This window comes from Andrographis paniculata, unplaced genomic scaffold, assembly GCF_009805555.1.
Source record: "Andrographis paniculata isolate CXL003 unplaced genomic scaffold, ASM980555v1 Contig100END, whole genome shotgun sequence".
In the NCBI taxonomy this organism is placed as follows: domain Eukaryota; kingdom Viridiplantae; phylum Streptophyta; class Magnoliopsida; order Lamiales; family Acanthaceae; genus Andrographis; species Andrographis paniculata.
The window spans coordinates 198,851-220,134 of record NW_026137370.1 but is presented as its reverse complement, the minus strand read 5'-3'; the positions used below and the strand labels follow the sequence as shown (position 1 = coordinate 220,134).

Here is a 21,284-nt window from a genome sequence, read left to right as displayed (position 1 = left end):
GACATACTGGCCGAATGATATGTCCGAATCTAAAAGGAGGGGTGGCCGCCCGAAGAAGAGAGAATGAAAGTATAGACGGAACCAAAGCTCCAGGAACCAAACCGGACCGGAGAAAACGGTATCAAGTTTGGTGGAGCTAGATAGTTTCGGGCAGACTTTAGAAAGGCCCTCATAAAGGCTGGCGAGAAACAGAGTGCCGATCGATAAGAATCGGCCTTGAGCCAGGTGAATGGCGATATCGGTGTGGGTATAGGTGATGGATTTAGACGAAGGACAGATCACATATCTGTTATGATTAGAACATAGACGCATAAGAGGGTTGTGCAGTAAGAATCAAGACCAAATTCGGAAAAGAAATACATACCTGCAGAGCCAATATAGTAAAAAGGCAACGTGTTCCTCGTCGGTCACTGGAGTATCTTTCGCCCCGCAGTGTAGCTTTACGAAAGATCCCCAGGCCACTACCCTGTTGCGTGGGGGCGTTTTTATCCCCCATCCGGGGTGGTCGGCTGCTGGTTCCTGACCATTTAGAGTTCCGACCACTGGGTCTTCCCCCACAATCGGGAGGTGGGCGATCATGGAGACGTCCATCAGGGTCGGGCCGATCGGTCCAGCGGGCAGTAGAAACGCACTGACCTCATGGTCCCAGAAAGCGGCTATGGCCAGAATGAATGTTTCTTGAATATTGAAGCTTTGGCAGGACAACAAAATAGCCTTGTCCAGCCCCTGCTGCTTCCATTGCTTCCCAAAGCTTTTCTCTACCCTTGAATACCAGGTACGAAACTCGTCCTTGGGATCTAGGAGATTGGTTTTGATGCCATCCCAGAGACGAGCGGCGTTGAAAGCTCCGTCGTGTATGGCAAGGCGGCGATTATGTTGCAAGAAATTCAGTGTGGGGGCCCCCTCGGCGACGGTGGAGACAAAGGGGCGCACCACCGGAGTAACATTGGAAGATGGGTCCATGGCCAGCGGCGGAGCAGATCCATCAAACGGGATGACAGCGGTGTTGGTCTCCATGGAGGTGCACGTAAATGGTCGAGCTGAGTAAACGATCGTTTTGATTTCACAGGAGATGTTCGGAAGAGGTGAAGAGGAGAGTGATAACAGTGAAGGGGTTTTTTACTTCTCCCTTCCTTTCTACAGTCGTAATGATGGTGGTACAGACCTGGGGCAGAGTACGTCAGACATCATGTCAACAGTCACCGCCTTCGAGATGTGACTCTTGACATTCTCTGGAGGAGGGGCAAGTTGTTGAGTGTAGAAAATGGTGCCTAGGGTTTCGCTTCATGGGCCCATTGGATCAAGGTGGGCCAGTATGGTTAAGTTATGGGATTTGGGTTCGGCCAAATCAGCATAAGGGTCCAATGGCCCGAAAGGTTGTTCGTGTTGTGTTGGGCCGAACGGTTGCAGAATTAAAACCGTGCCGAACGAGTGGTAGGCTACCCGAAAACTGAATGGGTGCATCCTTTGATGGTAACCGACTTCGGTTATTAGAAGTTCAGAGGGTAACCGTCAGGCGGTTACCTGGCCAAATGAAGAACCGAATCCAACTGTCCGAAAAGGTGGCGAATGAAAGGATAAGAAGGGGAAGCAGAGAGAAGGGAATGTTTTAGGTGCCGTTTTTGCCACCAGATCAATAGAGATCCCGAAAAGGATATTGATTTCGGGCCCGAACCAATGGTATTCGGAAACTTTTCACCAAACGAAGTGCGGGACTTGCTGCGATTAAAGCGAGTTCCTCCCAACAGAGAAGACCTGACGGACTCTAAGAAAAATTGTGATCAGGTTGCCCATGCTTTCACAGTGAGAATGTTGGGCATTCACCAAATGGATGAAGAACCAGTATGGGCTCATTTTTCGGACGACCCGATTCCCGAAGAAGAATGGGCTTCGCTGAGCCCATACGAACCGCTCGAGTCAACTCGGGCTATTTTCCCACCGATGCCGGAGGAAGCAATCTCACATCTGAAACCACTCTATGTGGATGCACATATTTATGGGAAACCGGTAAGTAGAGCATTCATTGATAATGGTGCAGTTTTTAACGTTATGCCTTTGAAAACCTTGTACAAACTAGGGAAAAACGAGTCCGATCTCACACCGGTCGATATTGAGATGACCAGCTTCACTGGCCAGCCGACCAAGCCGAAAGGCATGATGGTTGCTCCTATAGAGGTGGGCCCGAAGACTATTTCTACCGTATTTTTTGTGGTGGAAGCGGACACCACCTATTCGGTTCTGCTGGGAAGAGATTGGATCCATGCGTCTCAGTGTGTGCCGTCTTCGCTTCATCAGCAGCTGATGTTTTGGGACGGTAATCGAGTTCTCACCATGGAAGCTAGCAAAAGCCCCTTTCGACCTTCGGACGCTTTTGAAGAAGCCGCTTTTTACACAGGAAATTTTCCACCCATTTCTCAAGCAACGTCGGTAAATGACTACCCATGGAAGAGCTTTAAGCTTACCAGTCACGGGTATATGTTCTCTTAGAGAGAACAGCTTTTAATGGCTAACGAAAGCCAAACCAAAATCTTTTCCTTTTTAAAGATTTAATGAGTTGTTCGGATACTACGGAACATGACGGAACTTGCAGACTTTTCTTTGAACAATTAATGTTCAAGCTAAGGAATTCAACGGCATGGTTTGATATTCAAAACCAGAATGGACACTTTGAATGGCCGGATCTTCTAAAGAAAAAGGAGTCAACTCTAACGGCTCAGGATCCACTGGAGGAATTGAATCTGGGATCGGAAGAAGCCCCACGAATCATTCGTATCAGCAGGCTTTTGTCGCGAACTCAGCAGGGTTTTCTTGTGGCTTTGGTTCGAAAGTACATAGAATGCCTAGCTTGGGACTATACGGAAATGCCAGGACTGGATCGAGGCTTAATCGAGCATCGGCTTCCCATTCGGGCAGGATTTAAGCCTTGTAAGCAAGCTCCGCGACGAATCTCACCAGAACTAATGCCTCAAATTAAGGAAGAAATTGAGAAGCTCTTGAAAGCCGGATTCATCCGATCTTGCAGATATGCAGAATGGTTGGCCAACATAGTTCCGGTAACAAAGAAGAATGGTAAGGTCAGGATCTGCATCGATTTTAGGGATCTAAATTTAGCCACTCCTAAAGACGAATACGTTATGCCAGTGGCCGATATGCTGATTGATTCGGCAGCGGGTCACCATATTCTTAGCCTGATGGATGGATACGCAGGTTATAATCAAATCTTCCTGGCCGAAGAAGATATCCATAAAACAGCCTTTAGATGTCCCGGAGCTCTTGGGATTTACGAATGGACCGTAATGCCATTCGGATTAAAGAATGCAGGGGCTACTTATCAGAGGGCTATGAATGCTATTTTCCATGATCTGATAGGTAACTCCATGGAAGTCTATATTGACGACGTTATCGTTAAGTCAACCGACTTTGAATCACACTTGACCGATCTCGAGCAAGCGTTCATTCGAATGCAGAGGTACAATCTCAAGATGAACCCGATGAAGTGTGCTTTTGGGGTCTCGGCTGGAAGTTTTTTGGGTTTTCTGGTCCACCAGAAGGGAATTGAGGTCGATGCCAACAAAGCTAAAGCCGTGTTGGCTATTCGCCCCCCTAAAACCATCAAGGAAGTTCAGAGCATGCTCGGTAAGGTAAATTATTTAAGGAGATTCATAGCCCACGCGGCGGGTAAAATGAAGCCTATCACTAAGCTTTTGAAGGCCAGCTTTACTTAGATAGGGCTTCGATTGGGGGAAAGAGCAACAAGAAGCTTTAGATGCAATTAAACAAGCTCTTGCGAATCCACCAGTTTTGGTGCCACCCAGGCTCGGTCGGCCACTCAAGCTTTACCTGGCATGTACATACGATACGGTGAGCTGTTTTCTGGCGCAGGACTGGGACGACGGCAAAGAAAGGGCAGTGTTCTACCTCAGTAAGACGTTAATCGGACCCGAACTCAATTATACTATGCCTGAGAAGATGTGTTACTCGCTGGTCTACGCGTGTACCAAATTGGAGCATTATCTTTTGCCAAGAGAGACTGAGGTAATTGCCAAATTTGATATTGTTAAGTTAATTCTTCAGAGGCCTAACATGCAGGGAAGACTAATGAAATGGGCAATTAAGTTAGCCCCTTTTACGCTATCATACAAACCCCTGAAAGCGGTCAAAGGCCAGGCTGTGGCCGATTTTTTGGCAGAGTTTTCCCAAACGGATGGCATAAATTCTGGTCACGAATCCCTAGTTAGTGTCAGACCTTGGGTTATGTATTTCGATGGGTCTAGCACGAGGGAGCGTTCGGGAGCCGGGGTGTTCCTGGAAGGCCCAGGGGCCAAGCGGATCAAGCTTTATTTACAACTGGAAGCCATGACTCATAATTCTGCAGAGTATGAGGCGTTAATTTTAGGTTTGGAGGCACTTGTAAAGAGAGGAGTTCAGTCAGTAGTTATAAGAGGGGACTCTTTTATACCTGCTAACTCCTAAGGCAATTAATATAGCGCCTTGTTTTTGGCAGGAAGAGTTCCAGCCTTTGTTGCCCCCCTTTAGAGATAGAGTGAGTCTACTTAGCGAACTGGCAGGACGCAGAGATCAATTGATCAATATGAATCTCGAGAGTGGATGGTTGATCGCCGCCTCCTTGTCCTGGGGGCTCTCCGGCCGGGGAGGGACTTGCTATCGTAACCTTTTCTCCCGGTCGGTGTATGTGAAAAAGAGTGACGAACTCCTTTTTTTTGGTCCAAAGAACGAGAGTTGGCTTCCTTAAGTCCGTTGTTCCTCAGTAGCTCAGTGGTAGAGCGGTCGGCTGTTAACCGATTGGTCGTAGGTTCGAATCCTACTTGGGGAGAATTTGGATCGCTTTTCTGACTCTGACCTAGCGACCCCTGCCCTTCTCCAACGTTTCTAAACTAGCATAATCGTGGGACATCAAAAGTGGGAAGTGGATTGTTGGTTTTTCTTCCTCACTCTCGTATAGGTTAACTTGGTTCATTCCATTCTTAGGGATAAGAAGGATTCACTGGGAAGACTTACGTACTATCTTCATTAGCCGGAAGGAATTAGTCGGAACTAGTGTCATTCGAAGAACGAACAAGAAAAGGCTTACCTTACTGTTTAGGTAGGATAGATGGATGTGGCTTTTTCGACTTTTCTCCATAAAGCTAAAGCTCGGCCAGCTTCTTGTAGACTGAACTTGATTCTCTTTAAGCTCCGAGTTCTTTTTGGGTGGGATGGTAACATTTTTCTTCGCCACTAGTGGCAACGAAGTTCTTGGTAATTAGCAAGGGGGAAGGAAGATCTCCACTCATTTCATTCATTCAGTGCCTGCGGTGAGGCGCGACCCACAAGCTTAGAAGGGGGGCTAGGGAAGGCCGACGACTATATCTATATGAGGGGGAAGCTCTCGTAGAAGCTTTAGCCCTTGCTTTACAGAAATTGTTATGAACTGACTAAATGACTAGATTCTCCCGGAACGCTAGCTAAGCGAATCGTTTTAGTTCCCTTCAATTAAATCGTTAAGCTTTTTGATTGACTTGTTTGATAAAGGCGCCGCCCCCCTTCAACGAATTAGAACCCATTGAGGGGGGCCTCGGCCGGGGAAGGGGAGAGTGGCCGAGTGGTCAAAAGCGACAGACTGTAAATCTGTTGAAGTTTTTCTACGTAGGTTCGAATCCTGCCTCTCCCACTTCTTTGTTGTAGACTTCAGAGAAGAGAAAAGAGGCATTCTAAAGCTCCGGAAGGCCGACGACTATATCTATATGAGGGTGAAGCTCTTTCTTTTTTTTGGCCGTGCCGTGAAGTGAAATTGTATCGTATGTTAGTTAGAGAGGTTGGCGAACTACGTAGATCTATAGATTCCCCATCTATATCCAATCCCAACGAGAATAGAAGCCAGTCGCTTCCGGCTTGTCTTTCCGTCGTAGTCTTTTAGCTTATGTAGTCTAAGGCCTTCCTACACGCATGCGTCCGCCAGAATGCCTCCTTGGTTCGGGACGAAGCCAAGCCGATACATACGATAGGCGAAGGAAAGACCCCCATTTCATAGCGCCTGGGGGACGCAAGTTTGATCGAGGATTTACGAGAGGAGAGGTGGAAGAAAAGGCTCGGGATGGATTGTTGAGTCTTTGTGCGAGCCGTATGCGGTGAGAATCGCACGTACGGTAACGAGGGGGGTTCGCGTCTATACGTGTAGTGTGGTGCTTGGGCCTACCCACCCTATTTGTTCCATGATCTATGGGTCTACTGGAGCTACCCACTTCGATCAATTAGCCAAGATTTTGACCGGATACGAAATCACTGGTGCTCGATCTAGTGGTATTTTTATGGGGATTCTATTTATCGCTGTAGGATTCCTATTCAAGATCACTGCAGTTCCTTTTCGGGCGGCTGTAGGACGGACGGCCGCCTATAGGTGGTAGGGTAGGGTGGGTGGTACCGCTCAGATTGCGGCCAATCTTCCTAGCCGCTTAGGGCCGGGCTTAGAGCGCGTGAAACTCATCACTACCTCGTAAGGGCGTTGAGACCATAGCATGTTAGACGAAAGCGCCGCTTTCTCTGTAGTCTTGTCACACAGCTGCCCGCCTAGAAGAGCCGCTTTCTCTGTAGTCTTGTCACACAAGATAAGCACTTAGCCCGCCTTATTTAGAAAGGCCGGGCGAATCGAAGTTATCTTCCGGTCAACTGTCCACCCAGTCAAGTGCAAAAAACACAGTAGAATCACGCAACGCACGCTGCTGGTGTGCTTCCTGCTCGCAAGGAAAGAAGAGCGACAAGGTTCAGTTCAGATTTGACTGTTTGCAGCATGGGAGCAGATTACCCAAAAAATCCCTGGGAACAATGAAAAAAAAAGATATCTCGGTAACGAAAACGTTAGGGGGCTGTATTGGCGAGATCCAACGGTGAACAGCTGCCCAAAAGAAAAACCGCCTGGAAGTCCGAGGACCTTTAGTACTGTACTCTACCCCCGAACCAGCAGCCTTCGCGCCAAGCAAGACCGCCCTTGTCCCTTTCCTTTCTCCATTCCGCCTCCTTCTTTGCTTTGTTCCAATAGAGTCTAAGGCAAAGTGGTTCGTATGCCTACTTTACCTACTTTTAGAAAGGGAACGAACTTTCTTTCGTTTCCGTGTTTATGGATTGGATCCTTTCTGCCAACGAAATGAACGCGGAGCCCGTTCCGAATGCTATTTTATTTATTATTCCTGATCCGGAAGTTCTCGCGAAGAGAATAAGATGCTGCTCCCCCTCCCATATCATAAGAAAGGCTTTTCCCGCTTTGCTAATCTTCCCCTATAACGCGGGCCGGGCTAGGGCGCGGGAGGAAGAAACCTAAGAGACTAAGAGAAGACGCTCAACTCTTAGGTCCTTTTTTTCAGTGCAACGCAGGAAAGCGCCCTCTTTTTGTCATCCCTTGGCCTATTGGGATAGCTCGGGCTTTGCCTGCCCTTTACAAGATTCCGGCTCGGCCCGGGAAAGCGCTGGCAACAACAGAAAGGAAGGGGTCCATGTAGCTGCTGCGCCCGCCCCCTTCTTAGTCAATGGGGCACAGCAGGTTCGGCGTCTACTACAAAAGAGAGAATCCACTGAAGAGAACCACGCCTCTGCTAGGCAGCGTGTGGAATGGCCGAGAGCGGACCTTTTTGGATATATAATCCAAGTCGAGAGTAGAGTTACGGGAACAGCCGTCTGATGGAAAACGACTTTCACGCTCGGTTCAGAGAGCACTTTTTTCGTTGAGAATTCCTCGTTCCCTTTCGTGTGAATTCCCCAGTGGCGAATTCGAAACTTGTGGGGCCCTATCTATTCCATCTCTCGAGCCCCGAAGAAAACCCCCCGTACCTTCGGACTCAATATCTCTTTTGACTCTATATATGTGGGCACCTGATATCTATGAGGGTTCACCCACCCCGGTTACAGCATTCCTTTCTATTGCGCCTAAAATCTCTATTTCTGCTAATATTTCACGTCTTTCTATTTATGGTTCTTATTACGCTACATTGCAACAAATCTTCTTTTTCTGCAGCATTGCTTCTATGATCTTAGGAGCACTGGCCGCCATGGCCCAAACGAAAGTCAAAAGACTTCTAGCTCATAGTTCAATTGGACATGTAGGTTATATTCGTACTGGTTTCTCATGTGGAACCATAGAAGGAATTCAATCACTACTAATTGGTATCTTTATTTATGCATCAATGACGATAGATGCATTCGCCATAGTTTCAGCATTACGGCAAACCCGTGTCAAATATATAGCGGATTTGGGCGCTCTAGCCAAAACGAATCCTATTTTGGCTATTACCTTCTCCATTACTATGTTCTCATACGCAGGAATACCCCCGTTAGCCGGCTTTTGTAGCAAATTCTATTTGTTTTTCGCCGCTTTGGGTTGTGGGGCTTACTTCCTAGCCCCAGTGGGAGTAGTGACTAGCGTTATAGGTCGTTGGGCGGCCGGAAGGTTGCCACGAGTAAGTCAGTTTGGGGGGCCGAAGGCAGTTCTCCGTGCACCGGACACGTAGCTTACCGAATCAGTTGCGACACGGATGGGAATGCATGCTACGAAAGATAGGGTCGCATCAACCGTCTACTCAATATCCTTGTACGAGTCCACAATCACTACACGAGATGAACCTTGGTTTGGTGAATTTCAGTTGGCCTTAAGTGTAATAGGACGTACAGTTACTGCGCGCGATCGTATACTGAGGTGCTCCCCGCCGGTTGTTGGAACGACGCGAGCCGGGCCGGGTCTCGATTCAGAAAGATGAAGGGCCCGAAAGTCTAAATAGGGGGTGGAAAATTCCCCATCTCATTGGGGGCGGAAAACGAATCGACATCTCGAGGTTTATAACCTACCGAATCTATTTGAGTTGGGAAAGAACGGCGAAGTCCATCCGAACCGTCCAATGAAGAATAAGAGGAGAGCAAAGCGCCAATTGCGCGCGAAGCGCATGCGGAACGGGCACGGAGAAAAAGAAGTGTGGAGGAGAAGCAGCCGAGCTCATTCCCTTCGCTTCCTGGGCCCAAAGCAGCCTCCCTCAAAACAATGCTCCTCGCCAAATCAAGGATTTGGGGCTTCTTGCTACGCTACTTAATCAATCCATTTTATTTAGTAATATATTCATCGAAAGATAGATCCATCCATCTATCCTATCCGATTTCGATTTTGATATCTAAAAAAGAATCGATTTCATGAAACCTTTGATTCAAAGAACTGTGCTTAGCCCCCCTGCTCAAACTATTAAAAGGGCTCCGCTGCAATGGATGGCAGAGGGTCCGTAGTACCCGAAGCACTTCTGTAATCCAGTAGCCGGGAAGGGGCCTAGAAGTGCCTACTACTACACCACACTACACTTGGCTCTACACATTTACAAAGCGAACCCCTGTCCAGTGCCTGGCAGAGCTAAGGGGGCTTCAACCCTTACTCTTTATCCCCATCTTCGCCCAGGCTAAACGGGGCCTTACTTATGATGGGAGGAGATTTCCGCCTCGAAAAGCACTGTTGAGAGGAAGATCCTTGGCCCCTCTTCATTCTCTACAGGGTTCCAAACCCAACATAGGTGACAACGAGCGAGGCAGAGATGGAAGAGATCAAACACGGGAATAAGAATCAGAAATTCCTTTTTGATCATTTTGATAGAGGGGGATGGAGAAAGTGGACAAAACAGACTCGCATTTCTCATCGAAGAAATAGAACATAAGAATCCTATTGAAAACTTTCCTAACCCACCTTCGTAGAGCCATGTATTGTAAGTGATCCGAACCTGCCCGGAGCGCGCCGGACATAGAGGCAAGTGAAGTTGGTGAGCCGTATGATGGGCAACTATCTCCTGCGGTTCGGAGAGGACTCAGCTGTTAGTTAGTATCCCCTTGCTTTCGGGGTGGACCCTTTCACTCTATTTTATTATATACGCTTAGCGAAAAGAATGTTTTTTGATACACCTAGGACATGGATTCTATATGAACCAATGGATCGTGACAAGTCCTTACTACTAGCAATGACTTCCTCTTTCATTACTTCATTCTTTCCATATCCCTCTCCTTTGTTCTCAGTTACTCATCAAATGGCACTCAGTTCATATCTTTAAGTTCGATCATTCACAAGGTTTAAAGAAAGGGTTTTCCTTCTCTATTTCATCTTCATAATTACAGCGTTCATTACTAATTCTTTTAGGTTTTTTTATTGAACTACAACGATCTGATCCCCTTGTTCCGTTTGTTTGTCTTTCATTGGGGTATGTAGGCGTCCAACTGTTCATAGGTTGGGTTCGATCCCTTTTGATTTGGATTCTTTTTTTTATTATTTATTTCCCTTCCTTCTCTGGTAAAGTTGGCCATGACATATCGCATCGCAGCTAATCTCTTTTCCTCACAACTGCTATATCGTATTTTGCCCATTGGCTTCTTCTAACAGAGTCTCCATGAGGACTCAACGAAAAGGTATTTCATTTCTAATGGTAAGACCGCCGTAATTCCATACACTATTGAGTACCGGGTAGCCCCGGTTGAAGTTCTTTCAGTTACTAATTGATCTCTTCCAACTCGCTGTAACAGCAGACTGATGAATTGAATTCCTCGTTCTATCATATGGACAAGACGAAAAACTGAAAGCTATCGCCGTCAGTGCATCAAGGCGTGTGATGGTGTCAACCCGCTTCAGAGGCCTTCGGTAAAGCAGCGAAAGTCACATTCACGCGCACCCCTGTGTCTTACGCACAAACTGGGCATGGTGATGGGAGCTAGGTTCAAGGTACAGAAAAAGATAGCCCCTTCCTACTTTCTTTCTTTCTTTGGTGCCAAAGACATATCTGCTAGAACGAGTGCTAGTTAACCGACTCCTGGTCGATATGAGGAAGACAACTATTCTTCTGGTAAAGTGGACGAGAGGAGCGAGTCTCTATCTAACTACTCTAACCAGGGGGGATGATAGGTGACAGGCCAAGAGGAAGGCTAGCCCGGACGAAGGCGCGACGGATATGTTATCCGCCAATGCATCTTCTTGCTACCCCATTTTTTGACAATAGCGATGCCGAGAATTTGACCTTGGTCACAGACAACTATCAGTTATTTGCTTGTTTCCATGTAAACTGTAAACTCACAGAATAGCCTTCGTACTTGATTTGAATGAACCTCTCTTTTTTTCAACAAATTGAAATGGATGGTGAGCTCTATTCCAAGTGAGAAGACTTCCGTAGGTCGCTTTCCACTTCCGAATACTAAAGAGCGATTGAGAGAAGAGCGGTACGTGGTGGTTATTATAGCGGGTGGAGACAAATACTCTGGAACTCGTTCCTGTCTCTTTTTCTTATTATTTGATTCTTGGGCCTATGGTAGTATCCTACTAGATGGTGATAGACTTTTTCAGCAGAGGATTTCATTCTTTCTCTAAAGCTTTCCTTTGGCCCTTTAGGGCTTGACTTTGCCAATCTCCTTTGTGAACATGTTATGAGTTGCCCTCTCATGAGACCTGACTTATCCTCATAAGGGTATCACAATGAGTAGGTTACTTGGAGTTGATTTTGACGGATCACAATTTACTTGGACTAATAGTCGTGTCTGGCAACGGTTGGATCGTGCATTAATTAATGCAGAGTGGTCAGAGGTATATTCTCGCACACATGTCTCACATCTCTTCAGGGGGCTCCGTTCAAGTTTCTCAATGTGTGAGCTCAACACTCGGATTTTTCTCAAGGTTGTTCAGGAGACGTGGCATTTTTCGGTTTCTGGAAGAGGTATGGTGGCTTTTTTCAATAAACTTATGGCTCTTCGAAAAGGCCTTCGTCTTTGGAATTCCTTATGCTTCGGAAATCTTTATATGCCGCGGGCGGTTGAATCCGTTGGTTGCCCATTTTCTGAAACCCCCCAATGTTAGTCGGAAACAAAAGGAGCTACTAAGTGAGGAAGCCCGATTTCGAGAGGACTAAAGAGCACTAACTCGGAGATAAATCATTCAATAGCGGAACAGAATCGGGTTCATAGAATGGATCAGTTGCCCCCAAAAAGAAGGGCCTAAACGGAACTAAGGTTCTTATGAGCGCAGCATTTGATCTAAGCAGCTTGAAATTCAAGGTAAGCAAAAAAGGGGAGGGCACTGGCACTGTGTTATGACGGGTGCTAGGATGCCGCTTGCTTTTGCGAGGCAGTGTATTGAGGCGATTTGATACTTCCTTCTTCTATTTCGATTGTGCTCTAAGGATCATATAACATTGATCAACTGGTAGAGTATGAAAGAAAATCTCTTCCATGCTCCTTATGTGGGTTGTTTGGACATGCTGCAGTTCTTTTCCCTCAGCGCAAGAAGAAAGAGGTTTCGAATGATGATTGGCATCAAGTTGAGGAAGGGTATGGTAGACTAAATCTCAGAAGGCCTTGATCCTGGACTGGAATAGATGTTCATGAGCATTTTCGAGAGTGGGCTTCCCTGTGGTACTCCAGTCGTCTGAGAAGCATAGTTCAAGTCTTGTCTATCTAAGATGTAGGTCGGAAGCTATCAAGAAGGCTGCATTTCCTTGACTATGAGGATGGAATGGACTATGTTGGCATCCAACAACGTCTGCAAAGATTCTCTGGAGAGAAGTTGACAAGGATTAGCATTGCAGTCTCTCTAGTGGTTGTCTTCCTCTTGTACGCTCCTAGGCGATGAAGCTAGTTCTAGAGTTGCTTGCTCTTTCTAGCTCTCTCCGAGTCTGCTAGTGGATTCCGAAAACGCTTGCTTCTATTCCTAGTAGCGGTTGTTCCTCCGCTTTCGGATTCGAGTTAGGAAGTCAGCTTTCCGATTGGCTATCCGTACCTATCACTCGTACGAGAGTTCCTCTCTCGATTTAGCGATTCGTTAAACTACCACGTTAGCAACCTCCGGATCTTAAGGTATGTTGGAAGAATAGCATCTATGTAAAGAAAGAGAAGCTGCTCTCCTGCTGCCTTGTTGCCTTGAAGGAAGGATACGAACAGGGGGGAGTGAAGATCTTGGGAAAGAGGAAATACACTGCTTTATCGATTCACTGTCATAATGGGAAAGATCCACTACACTGGCCCAGAAGGAGGCCAGCTAAGCTCAAAGGCTTCCTGGTAGGGAAGAGTCAGTCCAGTCAGAATAGGAGAAAGAGTTGTCCCCCGATCGCTCATCGTCTTGAACTGAATCAAGCTGAAGCAACAGACACTTGACCAGCGAGGTTCAATCGACTTTCATTGACCTGAACTCATCAAAGTCAGCATTGGATGAACGTCCGGTTGACGGGGCCTAGGTTTGATAAAGAGAAATCGCAGGATAAACCGTGGGGAGATTAGTGAAGCTAACGATCGATAAAAGAAAAAACAATTCCCAAGCACAACAATAGCAATAGCTGCAGCTTGAAAAGCGAAGGTAGTTCTTGGGACCTTCACATTCACAAGAGATCAATGGGTCCTGTTCTAGTTCGTTTTCTCATCTGCTGTGACCTCCCTTCTCCCTTTTTCTGGGAGCCCATGAAGAGGGCGAAGTCTCATGTTTGTTTGGCTAAGCTGGCAGGCCTATCCTACTTCTTGTCCCGCATCGTTCATTCCTTTTTCGATGGGTAAGCAAGAACTTATGCTTATCCATATGCAGGTACCCGCGCATATTCGGATTTCGACCTAGTGTCACTGATTTGATGTCAAGTTTATTCGTATTAATAAGTCTTCCCATTTCTTATTATCAGGCATGGAATATAGCATCTTCCTTGGATGCTTGAAAGCAAAAGCACCTCCTAGCGCCGGTTGATCCTCATTTGATCGCGGAAACGTGGGTTTTGGGCCATATTCTAGCCCCTTTCTTTGGCGCCGGTGGAGTGGTTACAGCAGGAGCAAGGGTATGCTACGGCCAATCCCTTCGGTCCGGTTCCTCGGTGCGGTCAGGGCAGTAGGGTAGGTAAGGTAAGTCGCTTTCCATCCGTTACCGGTTCTGTTCTCTTGCCCTGAAGCGGCTAACTTCACATACATGATTTGTAGCATCAACAGCATTCTTGCATCAAAAAAACTCTTTCTTTGAAAGAAAGGCTAGCTTGATATGAGACATGATGGAGTCAGCATTGATATCGAATAGGCTTGAAAGCATGTTCACAGCTTAAGCCAAAGAGGACTTGGAATATAGCAACTGCTACTCTCGGGAGCAATAGCAATAGAAAGAGAATGAGTCTAGGAATTCGCTTACATCTTTCAGTGAATACCCTTGTGATAGCTCTACAACTCGCTTTTTTATGCTCGCTTCTTCCGGTCTTTTTTATCTGTCTATAGGTCGGCAGTGTGTGTATATTCCTTTCTCCACATTCTTTTCTCGATGGGCGCGGTCTAGGTATGTAGGATCTTGGTCCAGGCGAAGGAGTTGTTCGGGTTTCGAAGGATAGCACATCAGTTTCTGATCCTGGGCAATTCACATAGCGCCTTCCTTTCGATAGACTTCCTAAACTAAAGGAGGATCTAGCTGTGGATGATGTCACAGCTGGAGAGTCAACCTTTGAATATTAATGCCTGCCTTATTCTAGACTGAAGAAGATAGATTTCAAGAATTCTTTCCGTTCTTTCTTTCCTTTGTAAACTCAGTGTAGTTGTCTTGTTAAACACAATCAACGCATTAAAGTGTATGAGTATCAATTGTTTTCAACTGGGAAATGAGCTAAGGCTAAGCTACGCCAGAATCCCTTGTATGTTCATTAGAAAGCGTGAGGGAAAGGCACACATGCACGATGATCGATTGCATACCGACGATGCTTGAGAAATGGGTGGAAAATTCCCAGTGGAAAAGGCAGTGGAAGGATCGGCTGAAGCCGGAGTAGTGTCAGTCGAGTAATCTGACCAAGGGGAGTAGGACCGATCAATAATCACCCGTAATAGGCGCAGCGGCTGGCTTTCCTTTTGAAGCAGTTTTCGGAGTTGAAAGAAGGCAATTCGTAAGAGAAGTAAACAGGTTTGATTGCAGTTATTTCCCGAGTGGGATAGCATAAGTTGACCAAGGGACAGACCAACCGTCTATTTATATACGAGTAAGTTCGGCTTATGCGATCAAGTCCGTAAAGATCGAAAGTGAAGTGTATAGAGGAAGTCAGATAACTAGGTATCTGACCCCACGCAGAAGTCTAGTCAGTCAAGTCCGTAAAGGCTTCGTAAGAAGATGCCCCTCCAAATCCAAGATGCCCGCCTGGGGACTCCCGCATACCCCAGTGGCTGTAGTTTATAGTGGTCTTTCCCAGCAATCTAGTTGCAGTTGCGTCTTTCCTTCCTTCGTTAGGACCAGCCGAGTTAGTAGAAGTGCCCCTTGAAGCCATTAGAAGTTCCCCGCCAGCAGCCAATTCCCTTGCGAGCGTGCCCTTGACCAGTGGGTGATAATTCATATGCTGCGTTTGCGCGCTAAGCCCTTTTCTTAAAAATTCCTTACCGATGGTTTGAGATGCAGTTACTCTTTGAGTTGGAGTCTCTTCCGGGGTTTTGCTCCAGCCTGTCCCTTACAGATCCAGTAGTTGCAGTTCCCCCTTTTCTGTCGTCGGAAAGAGGCTCTAACAAGACCTCGAACCAGCACCTCTGGGAGAAAAAGCGAACTGCCCTTCGTTCTATCAATAGGTAGTGCAGGGGGGCGGTCTGATGATGGTATAGACCTTCTGGGCGGGCATTCTATCTCACATATCGCGGATTTGTCTGAATGATGAACCGGTGGCATTTGACGACCGACCACATGCAACTCTTGCCTGGGCCAACACTACCCACCTAACATCTCTTTCTCTTAGCTAAGGCTAAGTAGCTCCTACCTATAGATAGATAGTATGCCTAGGGAAGGAAAGGAAGGGGCGAAGAGCCCTCGCGACGCAGACAAAGAATCAGTCACGGTCTGAAGAAAGGCCTCGTCAGCAAGATCTTAGTCAACGGCATCTGCCAACAAACAAGTCTTTTACGCCAAGAAGCTCTTGGGTAAGAAGACTAGCTTTCCGTTCCGCTCTTTCATGTTCGGGTAGGTGAAAGCCCTGGGTTGCGTAGAGAAAGGATAATAGAATTGTGAAAGCAAAAAGACCTACTTTCCTCAAAAAAAGCCGCTTAACTGATTGAGTTTAGGCTCTCATCGAGACCAGGCGAAAGACGAAAGGCATAGTTTCAAAAGGCTGCTTGACTCAACAAAGAAGAGTTCCGTTACTTCCTGGCTTGTGTAGCCTATGCGAAGCAAGCCTACACTGGATTCGCTCTTTTCAGGAATAAGAGAAGAGGGTGCTACTCTTTGAGCAATGTCCGCTCTTACACAAGTAACTGCTGTTGTCGCCTTGTCCGTCGTTCTCTTATCCGCTTCTGCTTCTGAATCTGGATGGAGAGAGCGTTTATACGGTTTAGGGCTAGTGAGTTACTATACGTTCGTGAAGGCAGACAGGCGCTCGTAGACAGAAGTTTTCGCAGAGCGACTTAGAGAAAACAAACCACTTCTTGTTTCGAAAAGCGATGCGTACAGTTCCGGGGGTTGTAGAACAACTACTTATTTGCCGTTCTTTTTCCGTTAGCCAGTATCGAGACTCTAAGACTCCTTGCGCTTAGCCCCCCGCAGGTGCTTTGATAGAGATTTCGGGTGAATGGGCAAGGCCCCACCCAAGGAACTGAGAGCATGAACTCCCGGAAAGAAGCATAAAGGGAAATAAAGTAACAAAGTCGCTTGCCCAGGAGCCTAAAGCCAAAAGACCATGACCTTCTTTCGTAAGCTAGGGAAAGGCCGTATCGAACTGAAAGCGATAGCTGATTCTTGGCGACTACTACCTTCCTGTCAAGGCTGCCTGTAGAGGACAGAGAAGTCTTCCGTCTTTCATATCCTCGTATTTCATTCGATCAAGAACCAAGGAAAGAGAAGAATCAAGTCCGAGGGCCGATGGAATTGGACTGAAGACCGACCCTATAAACGTATAGATTCCATCAAGCTCTGCTCTATCTCACTCCGACCAAGACTTCCTTTCAAGAAATGGATTCCCAAGACTGGACCATAGCTAAACTACTAAACTAAACCAAAGATAAGGAGTATCAGAACTTTCATTCTTCTTGTTCCGAAAGGGGAAATCAGGGCTTCTAGTATACTTCCGTCCGAGGAGAAAGACAAACCAAGAATCCTCCCTTTAGTTCATCATCTGTTAGAGTCTTTGTACGGATGGAAGGGAGTCAATCCTAAAGTCAAGACCTTAGACATCTTATGCCTTTCTTTCCTTTCGCCTATTTCTGCTCTTGAAAGCAGCTATGTAGGAACTGTTCCCCAATCCTACTTCGCATTAGTACTACACAACTCAGGTTCTTTTCTATATTGCCCCGCAGGGATTGCCTGAAGCTGAAAACCTTACGTTGACTGACACGGCACTTTCTATACGCAAGTCATTCCATTCTAGTTCCAGGAGAGGAGAAGAGGAAGAAGTCGTCACAAGGTATCCGTACGTACGAGTTCTGTAGGAGTGCAAGCATTCGACTTCAGTTCCCAATAGAAATCCGTAGGGTACTCTCGGGCGAAAGGCCCAAACGGCACCTTGTTAGCAGTCCTATCCTCAGTGAACGTTGTTAGCTGTAGTTACCGCTTTCGAGTTGTAGTAGTTAGAGCTATGTTTGTAGTAGTTACAGCTATGAATGGCTCCATCAATCATAGAAAAAGTATATGTTGAAGAACCGGGAACATCTTTATAAAGCCCGTTTTGTGTTCAGTGAAAGAAAGCGAGCCCCAACCACCAAAGAAAGATGGCTGGAATCTCCTCAACGAGCTGGAGTAGCGAACGGGAACAACGGCCTTATTGATTCAACCTTTGATTCAACCTCTTTACGGGACTCCTCTACTAGTTAGATAGTTAGGAAAGCGACGAAGCCTTCGGATTGGAAAGCTAAAATTCGATTTTCATTGGAAAACAACTTCGAAGAACAAGTAGTCAGCTTATAATACTACTGAACAGTGATTTAGATGGCCTTTTAGCCACTTGAATCAATCTGCCAGCCAAGACATGTAAAGCTTCACTATCCTATCCGCCCTTTCTCTATCCTTCCCCAGTAACACCTTACCTAGGTATTATTCTAGTTTCTACTGCTTTTTGACTTTCAATATAAGTATAGTATGAACCTTAAGTCAAAATGATGGATTTTCTATTATGGATGAGAGGTGAGAAGATACTCGACTGAAAGGAGAGGTGGCGAAGTTATTGTATGAGGATGTGGTGATTCTCCCTTTAGAGCTTGTGATTGAGGAAGGAAGTGACATAAAGAAAAGGAAGATCATGCCTTGATAGACTGAAAAGCCAGATAGGAAGGTCGGGAAATCATCCTAGGAAAGGGAATAAAATCACGCTTGTGAAAGGAATCGATCTCTCTTTCGGGAAGCCAACTTGCTAAAGGGATGGAGCTCAAGCCTACGATCAAGCAAAAAGCTAAGCTAACCACCAGAGGAACTTCACGAAGTAGCTCGTCTTCGGACTTATTAGAAGAAATTTCCCGCCCCGGTCCTCTATGAGTGCGAGCCGGTCTAAAAGCAAAGAAAGGTATCGCGAAATAAGCTTTTAGCGGCTTATAGTTCGTTGAATGTCCTTCGGATCCCCTTCCTCGGAGTGGTGGGAAAAAAAGACCTCTTGATCAATCAAAGTTCAATTGAAGGTATTCAAAGGCAATGGTGTGATTGGCCGGTTCAGAATGGAGTTTAGAATGGGAGTGGTCTTGCTAATCCGGAAAGGAGTTCGCTTAGGAAATGCGCTAGGATCCCTTAGTGAATGAGATCATAGGATCGTGAGGAAGATAGTTGTTATCGGGAGCCACTCCCAATTAGCAAGGATATTCTCAATCGAAGCTATCAACCTCAAGGGGACATTCTTTATGCATTCGAAAGATGTTCGTCGTACATTCAGAATTGAATCGATTTGCGAACCAATCAAAGAAGCCCAGCCCACTTTTTCTAAAATCTCAATGGGATAGCATTGCATCCGCCCTCATCGCGGATTTCATGTGGGATATCAACAAAGGATACCAATCGTGCTAGCAAGATTTTAGATGTTCCTAGTATATCCGCTACATGGAATAGAGTTGACCGAACAAGGGGTCCTAGATTAAGTCAAACTATACCTTGCGCGATTCGAGTGGTCCCGTCATATGCACGAACAGCTGTAGTGAGGAGCAAATTAGGAAGGGTAAAAAGAAAACAGCCTAGCTGTACCTTGTAATAAAATGCAATATTCCATTTTGATCCAGTGTCTATCAAGACCCTCTTGATTTGGTAGTGGTCTACAAAGGCCTCTACATACAGGGGTCGAGTACGGGGATAGCGAATGTAAAGTCAAAATCATTCTGAGTTTTGTGGTTGGGGATAAAATAGACTTCCCACCATAGCTTGCCCCAGGTGGAATGGAATTAGGGACGCTTGCTTGTGCTAGCCTTTGCCAGCCTGATGGACTTGTGAAGTGGACAGAAGTTCAATAATCGAGATCTGGGCAGGAATATTTTCAACACTGGTTGGGCTTTGCTTATGGTTGGTTAAAGGGCTGCGAATGAGAAATTCTTCCCGATCTGGTGGTATTGACTGATGCTGTCTGTAGCACAAGGGAAGGGTATTGATGCAAAGATCATCAAGCCTCAATGGATTAGGGAGTAAGGTCTGGGCTTTCGAAAAGATGAAGATGCAAAGGGTAAAGAGAAGATATCCCATACCAACAACCAAGCTTTAATAAGGATTTTAGCTCGCGCCCACTTAGAAAATGGAGATTCTCGGACGGGGTTCCAACCGAATAGAGCACTCGACATCTCTAAAACAACACCAAGAACAAATACTATGCCCTCCCCGGGAGAAAGTAGTGATGATTGCCATGAGCATGCTCGGTAAGGTAAATTATTTAAGGAGATTCATAGCCCAATCGGCGGGTAAAATGAAGCCTATCACGAACTTTTGAAGGCCAGCAGCGCGTTAGATAAGGGCTGCGATTGGGGGAAAGAGCGAACAGAAGCTTTAGATGGAGATTAAACAAGCTCTTGAGGAATCCACCAGTTTTGGTGCCACCCAGGCTCGTCGGCCTACTCAAGCTTTACCTGTGAATGTATATAAAAGGACATTGGAGGATGTTCTTCTCCGATGCCTGGGACCCGAAGAGTCGGTAGCTGTCATGCATGAAGTCCATGGCGGGATCTGCGGCGCCCATCGGGCAGGTTTGAATATGAGATGGGCTATTCATCGTTTGGGATACTTTTGGCCTAAAATATTCGAGGATTGCATAAGGTTTGCTAAAGGATGCGAAGAATGCCAAAGACATGGGCCGTTGAATCATTTGCCCGGTGTGGAATTACAGGCGATGATTAAGCCATGGCCATTCAAAGCTTGCCCCTTTTACGCTATCATACAAACCCCTGAAAGCGGTCAAAGGCCAGGCTGTGGCCGATTTTTTGGCAGAGTTTTCCCAAACGGATGGCATAAATTCTGGTCACGAATCCCTAGTTAGTGTCAGACCTTGGGTTATGTATTTCGATGGGTCTAGCACGAGGGAGCGTTCGGGAGCCGGGGTGTTCCTGGAAGGCCCAGGGGCCAAGCGGATCAAGCTTTATTTACAACTGGAAGCCATGACTCATAATTCTGCAGAGTATGAGGCGTTAATTTTAGGTTTGGAGGCACTTGTAAAGAGAGGAGTTCAGTCAGTAGTTATAAGAGGGGACTCTTTTATACCTGCTAACTCCTAAGGCAATTAATATAGCGCCTTGTTTTTGGCAGGAAGAGTTCCAGCCTTTGTTGCCCCCCTTTAGAGATAGAGTGAGTCTACTTAGCGAACTGGCAGGACGCAGAGATCAATTGATCAATATGAATCTCGAGAGTGGATGGTTGATCGCCGCCTCCTTGTCCTGGGGGCTCTCCGGCCGGGGAGGGACTTGCTATCGTAACCTTTTCTCCCGGTCGGTGTATGTGAAAAAGAGTGACGAACTCCTTTTTTTTGGTCCAAAGAACGAGAGTTGGCTTCCTTAAGTCCGTTGTTCCTCAGTAGCTCAGTGGTAGAGCGGTCGGCTGTTAACCGATTGGTCGTAGGTTCGAATCCTACTTGGGGAGAATTTGGATCGCTTTTCTGACTCTGACCTAGCGACCCCTGCCCTTCTCCAACGTTTCTAAACTAGCATAATCGTGGGACATCAAAGTGGGAAGTGGATTGTTGGTTTTCTTCCTCACTCTCGTATAGGTTAACTTGGTTCATTCCATTCTTAGGGATAAGAAGGATTCACTGGGAAGACTTACGTACTATCTTCATTAGCCGGAAGGAATTAGTCGGAACTAGTGTCATTCGAAGAACGAACAAGAAAAGGCTTACCTTACTGTTTAGGTAGGATAGATGGATGTGGCTTTT

The 21,284-nt window shown here is 46.4% G+C and overlaps 2 protein-coding genes and 3 non-coding genes across 5 annotated transcripts; 4 read left to right on the top strand and 1 right to left on the bottom strand.

The window, feature by feature from the left end:
* Positions 1-266: 266 nt before the first annotated feature.
* On the bottom strand, positions 267-1,190 carry LOC127253823 (uncharacterized). The gene has a single exon (XM_051278966.1). The coding sequence runs from the start codon at positions 1,015-1,017 to the stop codon at positions 334-336; it is 684 nt and encodes a 227-aa protein (XP_051134923.1). The 5' UTR covers positions 1,018-1,190; the 3' UTR covers positions 267-333.
* Positions 1,191-4,762: 3,572 nt separating this feature from the next.
* On the top strand, positions 4,763-4,834 carry TRNAN-GUU (transfer RNA asparagine (anticodon GUU)). Its single transcript has one exon. It is a non-coding gene; the product is annotated as a tRNA-Asn (tRNA).
* A 754-nt stretch (positions 4,835-5,588) lies between these two features.
* On the top strand, positions 5,589-5,671 carry TRNAY-GUA (transfer RNA tyrosine (anticodon GUA)). Its single transcript has one exon. It is a non-coding gene; the product is annotated as a tRNA-Tyr (tRNA).
* LOC127252299 (NADH-ubiquinone oxidoreductase chain 2-like) lies at positions 5,666-9,876 on the top strand. Its single transcript, XM_051276769.1, has one exon. It carries the CDS (start codon positions 7,854-7,856, stop codon positions 8,496-8,498), a length of 645 nt encoding a protein of 214 aa, XP_051132726.1. The 5' UTR covers positions 5,666-7,853; the 3' UTR covers positions 8,499-9,876.
* Positions 9,877-20,920: 11,044 nt separating this feature from the next.
* Positions 20,921-20,992, top strand: TRNAN-GUU (transfer RNA asparagine (anticodon GUU)). The gene has a single exon. It is a non-coding gene; the product is annotated as a tRNA-Asn (tRNA).
* Positions 20,993-21,284: the final 292 nt, after the last annotated feature.

Coding starts and splice junctions, on each gene's coding strand:
- LOC127253823 (XM_051278966.1), bottom strand. CDS start 1,017: ATGGAGACCAACACCGCTGTCATCCCGTTTGATGGATCTGCTCCGCCG.
- LOC127252299 (XM_051276769.1), top strand. CDS start 7,854: ATGTGGGCACCTGATATCTATGAGGGTTCACCCACCCCGGTTACAGCA.